Source organism: Oncorhynchus gorbuscha, linkage group LG12 (assembly GCF_021184085.1).
Source record: "Oncorhynchus gorbuscha isolate QuinsamMale2020 ecotype Even-year linkage group LG12, OgorEven_v1.0, whole genome shotgun sequence".
Lineage (NCBI taxonomy): Eukaryota > Metazoa > Chordata > Actinopteri > Salmoniformes > Salmonidae > Oncorhynchus > Oncorhynchus gorbuscha.
Genome location: NC_060184.1, coordinates 68,764,242 through 68,771,691, shown reverse-complemented (window position 1 = coordinate 68,771,691; position 7,450 = coordinate 68,764,242). Strand labels below are relative to the sequence as shown.

Genomic DNA, 7,450 nt, shown 5'->3' with positions numbered 1-7,450 from the left:
AAGGTGTGGAAGTTCTCCTTTACATTACGTACGTCATGTATTTTAGTCATATTGTTCCTAACTTAGAACTGGGACAGAAAGGTGTCTGTGTCTATAATATGAGGGCCTGTTTTAGGGTGTGAATGGAGAATGTCTGTGTCTATAATATGAGGGCCTGTTTTAGGGTGTGAATGGAGAATGTCTGTGTCTATAATATGAGGGCCTGTTTTAGGGTGTGAATGGAGAATGTCTGTGTCTATAATATGAGGGCCTGTTTTAGGGTGTGAATGGAGAATGTCTGTGTCTATAATATGAGGGCCTGTTTTAGGGTGTGAATGGAGAATGTCTGTGTCTATAATATGAGGGCCTGTTTTAGGGTGTGAATGGAGAATGTCTGTGTCTATAATATGAGGGACTGTTTTAGAGTGTGAATGGAGAATGTCTGTGTCTATAATATGAGGGCCTGTTTTAGGGTGTGAATGGAGAATCTCTGTGTCTATAATATGAGGGCCTGTTTTAGGGTGTGAATGGAGAATGTCTGTGTCTATAATATGAGGGCCTGTTTTAGGGTGTGAATGGAGAATGTCTGTGTCTATAATATGAGGGACTGTTTTAGGGTGTGAATGGAGAATGTCTGTGTCTATAATATGAGGGCCTGTTTTAGGGTGTGAATGGAGAATGTCTGTGTCTATAATATGAGGGCCTCTTTTAGGGTGTGAATGGAGAATGTCTGTGTCTATAATATGAGGGCCTGTTTTAGGGTGTGAATGGAGAATGTCTGTGAGTTTGTTTGTGAAGGGAGACATGTTTGGTCTATTTCAGCATGTGTTCAGACAGGGTTTCCTCTTTGCAACCAGAACAGATGCCTTTTGAAGCCTTTCATGTCTGTGAGTGTGTGAATGTGTGTGTGTCTGTGTGTCTGTGTGTTTCATCATGTCTTTGTCTGAGTCTATTGCCATATGTTTCTGTCACTGCCTATATGTTACCTTGTCCATGTCTGTGTGTATACGTCTGTCCATCCGTGTGTGTACCTGGTACATTCACAGACACAGTACAGTGTAGCTCAGACTTCAAGAGCAGAGTAGTGAAACCCCACTTCAATCGAGGCCTGTTCTGTGTTCTCAGACACTTCGATAGAGGCCTGTTCTGTGTTCCCAGTCACTTAAATAGAGGCGTGTTCTGTGTTCTCAGTCACTTCGATAGAGGCCTGTTCTGTGTTCTCAGTCACTTCGATAGAGGCCTGTTCTGTGTTCTCAGTCACTTCGATAGAGGCCTGTTCTGTGTTCTCAGTCACTTAAATAGAGGCCTGTTCTGTGTTCTCATTCACTTAAATAGAGGCCTGTTCTGTGTTCTCATTCACTTAAATAGAGGCCTGTTCTGTGTTCTCAGTCACTTCGATAGAGGCCTGTTCTGTGTTCTCAGTCACTTAAATAGAGGCCTGTTCTGTGTTCTCATTCACTTAGAGGCCTGTTCTGTGTTCTCAGTCACTTAAATAGAGGCATGTTCTGTGTTCTCATTCACTTAAATAGAGGCCTGTTCTGTGTTCTCAGACACTTAAATAGAGGCCTGTTCTGTGTTCTCAGTCACTTAAATAGAGGCATGTTCTGTGTTCTCAGTCACTTAAATAGAGGCCTGTTCTGTGTTCTCAGTCACTTAAATAGAGGCCTGTTCTGTGTTCTCATTCACTTAAATAAAGGCCTGTTCTGTGTTCTCAGTCACTTCGATAGAGGCCTGTTCTGTGTTCTCATTCACTTAAATAGAGGCCTGTTCTGTGTTCTCAGTCACTTAAATAGAGGCCTGTTCTGTTCTGGTTGTTTTCTAAATCAAACGCTATGATTTAATGAACTTCCTGTTCTGAACGCAGGGTGAGATGTTTATTATTGTGATTGCGCACTGGATTCTTTGATGCCTTTTCTAATATGACACACACACTTTCAAACCACTCTCACAAAACACACACTCATACACTGACACACACATTCTTTGAAAGGTCTTGTAAGAAACGGCCCTGCCCAACAATCAGCAATGATATTCCAACACAAACTGATCTTACCATACACACATTTTTAAGTTCTCATGAGAAGTGGCCCTGCCCAGCAATCAACTGTCATTGACACACACACACACACACACAAACACACACACACACACACACACACACACACACACACACACACACACACACACACACACACACACACACACACACACACACACACACACACACACACACACACACACACACACACACACACACACACACACACACACACACACACACACACACAAACCCACACACGCACGCACACAGAAACACACACACACAAACACACACACACGCACACAGAAACACACACACACACACACAAACACACACACACGCACGCAAGCACACAGAAACACACACACACACACTTGGCAAAAACATGACTTGGGTTGGTCTTGGAGGTCAGACACTATTGTGTTGGTTGTGTTTAGGTCAAAGAGGTTAACCGTTACCTGAACATCATGGCTACCGCCCATGTTATATTCCCCTACTGAGACACACTGTGACATCACTGTGTACTTGACATTTCACACCAGCACACACACACACACACACGCACACACACACACACTGCCTACTTCCAATGCTTGTGGAAAGTCTTTATCGTCACATCTCCACAGTAAATTGCCATAGCAACATCACATAACTTCACTGAACCAATGAGCAGTGACTCGTGCTCCTACCTCAACATGGATGGCTTTACCTGGTAAAACTCTGGTAGAAATGACATTTTCAATGATTATGAATTGGCAAGCCAGCCAGGAGAATGTGTGACACCTCACAGTCCAGAAAGGTCTAACGAGGCTTTCACAGCCTAACAAGAAGATGCCTTCTGTGCACAGAGGAGCTGTGACAAGTCATCAATTATAGCCTATGTTGAGTCTTGCATGCATACTGATACTCCCCGTTGGCCACTCTCACTACCTGCAAAGAGTGATCCATTTAAGTTGCTTTCATTACAAATGAGGTATTCAGACAGGTGAAAGAGATTTGGGGTTCAGACTTGTGTAATGAGATTTATTTTAATGTGATTTCCTTGTTGTTTGTTTACTGTAAAGCAGTGAGAGCTCCAGCATTCTGTTCTTGTTCTAGAGTTCTAGAGTAATGATTCAGAATGTGAATAGATTCTGATTCGCCCTGACCAGGCCCTTGTTCTTTGTAGCTCTGGCGGAACACGGGCCTGATGCCGCGCCGGAGGAGGCCCAGCGACAGTGGGCCAGGCTGGGCCAGGCTGATAGGGACCTGGGTCCTCAGGGTAGGGTGTGGGTCTAGAGCCTGTGTCTGGCCCTGGATCCTTGGACCTGGGTCTGGGGCCTGGATCCACCCTTATGTCCTAGGTCTGGGTCCTTGGTGCTGGATGTGTCCCTGGGTCCAGTCGTGGATCCTTGGTCTTGTCCTGGGCCCTGGGAACCGCAGCGCTCTTATCTGGCCCAGGCAGGAGGCTCGCCGGGTTTCCTGTGCGAAAATCAGAGCGCTTTTCCTCTCCTTGTTTGGCTTCCTCCCCGACGCGAGACGCTTCCCAGCAGCGTGATTGTCCCTCCGTCTTCAAACGTGGCAGAGTCCTGCTTCCTCAAGGGCTTGATCTATTCTTGAGACCCCCCCTCCCCTCCTCATTCCCCCTTCCCCTGGCCTTCCCCCCCTCGCCAGCTCTGCCCCTCATCCCCAAACCTTCGTTTCACTTCACACTCCACCACACTCAGCAAGGCTGTCCCCATGGCAGCCGGCGCCTTCAGACATTACAGCCACCTAGCGACCCCACATTGGTGCTCTCTGGGATCTTGGGGTTGGAGGGCAGGGGGGGGGGGGCAGGACAGTGACCTGGTACACTGTTGAAGAGGAGGATGAGGAAGAAGAGGAGTGAGAGGTCACACCACACTGAGGACAATGATCTGATCTGCTTTTAATGGTTATTATTCTATTTATTTATTTCCCGTTACCCAGGTTGCATTTTTACACCCCTTTTCTGGCTTCTTCTTTTTTTTACATTGTTACTTTTCTCGGACATTTTGAGCCAGAAAGAAGTGCCCTTCCATCCATCCACTAAGCCACGTTTTTCTGGAGCTGCTTTTGCTTCTTGTGTTCCTAGAGTGGTACTATAATGGGTACATGAGCCTGTCCCCAGCCCCGAGCCCTGAGCCCTGCCATCCTGTTGTAGTTATGACATCCACAAAAGCTGTGAGTTCTGACTGTAAATCATATACCTTATAAGTAAGTTGCTACATCTCAGATGGGCGAGCGGGAGAGAGAGAGGGAGAGAGAGAGGGTGAGAGAGAGAGAGTGAGAGAGAGAGAGTGAGCGAGAGAGAGAGGGAGAGAGAGAGAGAGAGAGAGAGAGAAATGTTCTGGGATGCCCTACAGTTACTGGAAGATACTCTGGGACTGCTCATCAAACACCTACCATGTAGGAGTTACCCAGGACCCAGAGTCAATGACAGTCATATGTCATCTTATGTCATGTTATGTCATTTGTAAGGCGTTTCACTGTATATCAACCATCTGTCATCAAGAGTGAATTTATGTATTATTCTGCAATTTATTGTGTGGAAAATAGTTTGTCTTTGCGTGTGATATATGAAGAATTTATTTCCAAAATGCTAAATATCAATTTTCAGAAATGTTGGAAAATTAGCTTTTATTGTTTAAAGTTATGAAAGAGATTGGTGTATTTTTTCACTATCTAATCATGACATGGGGTTGTTCAATGAAAGACATGTATTTGTTTAAAATCTCTCACTTGATGGATTCATTTCAGAGAAAAATTGTTTACATTTCATTTTTGCAAAATGCTAATTATCCGCCTCACTCTCAGAGAAACAAGTAGTCCTGCTAGGTTTTACACATTCAAATGTAACAAATAACTACATTTTGAATAAAGAACCGTTCAAATTATACATTTGTGACATCAATATTTTTTTTAATTATTTAAAATGTTTTATAAATATAATTCAACACAGTAATATGAGATCTGTATGTAAAACATTTAACATTTGAGTCATTTAGCAGATGCTCTTATCCAGAGCGCCTTAGAGTTAGTGCATTCATCTTAAGATAGCTAGGTGAGACAACCACATATCACAGTCAAATATGCAGGATACAAACATTCCAGTGTAACAATTGCTATATAGCGGTTTGCAAAAACAAAACGTTACAATTCACATCTAAAATCTATGAATAAAAAAAATCTGAAAACAGTTATATTTTACACACACATGAAGGTACCCATAAGCAATCATTTCTGATTAAAAAACACAAATGTGAATAATTGGTGGATATAGTGTTTTGGAAATAAACTCTTCATATGCACAGGAAGCTGTTTTTATGGTTTGTTTGAGTGTCATAGTCGTGCATGTTGGCTTCCAAAACTCTTTTTGGTTCCATGTCGAAGACTTCTGGGTTTAATGTAAAACCCTCTGTGGAAAGGGTTCTACATGGAACCCAAAAGGGTTCTACCTGAAACCAAAGGGGTTCTTCAAAGGGTTCTCCTATTGGAACAGCCAAAGAACCCTTTTAGGTTACATTTTTTTCTAAGAATGTAATGTGTGTGTGTGTGTGTGTGTGTGTGTGTGTGTGTGTGTGTGTGTGTGTGTGTGTGTGTGTGTGTGTGTGTGTGTGTGTGTGTGTGTGTGTGTGTGTGTGTGTGTGTGTGTGTGTGTGTGTGTATGATGATCATGATGATGATGATGATGATGATGAGAGCAAGCGAGACTTCCACACTGAGTTTATTCATTCTACGGGTCTCTCCCTTTGTGATTCATTCCATGTATACAGATTTTCTATGAGTAATATATGAATCTAATATTTAATAATTTTATATGACTAACTTACTTATGATAATTGCCAATAATGGCCAAATTTGTATGAAAACTTTTCATATGTATTGTTTTAAATATTATATTAAATGTATGTTTTTTACATTAAATGTTGCTTTAAATTGTGTGTTGCTTCATTCTTTTGGACGTGTCATGGTTTTTAGGTAGTAACTCATTTAGCAGGTTCTCTAAATTAAATACTGAGACAACATCATAGACAGGCCAACAGTCAGTCATCTCACCCTGGGAAGGCACACTGTGTGAATGTGTCTATGTATGAGTGTGTATGTGTATATGTGTGTGTTATGTCATCTAACTAAACTTGTCTGTGTCCACATATGTAGAACCTCTGTGTGTTTGTGTGTGTGTGTACGTGCAAGCGTGTGTGCACGTATGTGCATGTGTTTCCTGGGAGGCGTGGGAGAGTCGGCTGGCTGATGGGTGTATGTGTATGTGAGTGTGTGTCAGGGCCCTTGGTGTCATGCACAGGGTGGGTCACCCCTACAGGACACGGGCACTCGCTATCTCTGCCAAGAGGAAGAGCAATCAGAAAGAGAGAGGGCTGAGAGGAGGATGGGAGAGATGAGAGGAGCCAACCAGGGAGGGGTACGGGATAGTCTGAGAACAGAGAGAGAGAGAGAGAGAGAGAGAGAGAGAGAGAGAGAGAGAGAGAGAGAGAGAGACAGAGAGACAGAGAGAGAGAGAGAGAGAGAGAGAGAGAGAGAGAGAGAGAGACAGAGAGAGAGAGAGAGAGACAGAGAGAGAGAGAGAGACAGAGAGAGAGAGAGAGAGAGAGAGAGAGAGAGAGAGACAGAGAGAGAGACAGAGAGAGAGAGAGAGAGAGACACAGAGAGAGAGAGAGACACAGAGAGAGAGGGAGGGGAGGGGAGGGGATGGGAGGGGAGGGGGGTGGGAGGGGAGGGGAGGGGGGGGGGGATTTGAGATTATGAAAGGTGTTGAAATATTGGTGTAGGAATATAAAAATCAGAGTTGAAAAATCTCAAATTATCTACTTAAAGGCGCGCAATATCATTCAAAAGCAGCCAGAGAGATATTATATAAAGGTAACAGTGTAGCCAGGAGGTTTTCATTACCCGGGGAAACCCCAGTGGTTAATCCCCTTGGAATGTTTAAGAATAGAATGGACAATTCATGAATGGTGGGATGATTTAAGAATGGAGGGATGTTAGTTGACAATAGCACCTCTACATCCTACAGTACAGAAATGAACAATGTGGGCAGAGATGCTGCTACAGACACTGACACCATTGACAAGACTCCATCGGGAAGCAGTTGAGCAGTGAACAAGGGATGATGATGATGATGGTAGTACTGCTGATGTCATAATAAGGATGATGATGGTTAGGAGACAATAATAGGGATGATGATGACGATGATGGCCAAGATAAAGATGAAGATAGCGATTACAATAGTGATGATGAGTTCCGGTCTTCCTCCTGCAGCGCACAGCTGTGGAACAAACACACTCTCACACACACACCTGCCCTCTGGCTAGCCGTGACTTCACTGTGTCAACACACCTGCCCTGTCCCTCTCTTACTCCTCCTCACTATGGAGCCTGGTGAGAGAGAGGGCCCCCAGCACGTCCACACAGA

The 7,450-nt window shown here is 43.9% G+C and overlaps 1 protein-coding gene across 1 annotated transcript in view; it reads left to right on the top strand.

The window, feature by feature from the left end:
• flt1 (fms related receptor tyrosine kinase 1) overlaps nt 1-4,914 on the top strand; it is a 41,053-nt gene extending 36,139 nt beyond the window's left edge. Inside the window, exon 11 of the mRNA XM_046292797.1 lies at nt 3,189-4,914. Within this exon, the coding sequence (XP_046148753.1) occupies nt 3,189-3,210 (22 nt within the window). The 3' untranslated portion in view covers nt 3,211-4,914. The remainder of the gene's footprint in view (nt 1-3,188) is intronic.
• The last annotated feature ends 2,536 nt before the right edge of the window (nt 4,915-7,450 follow it).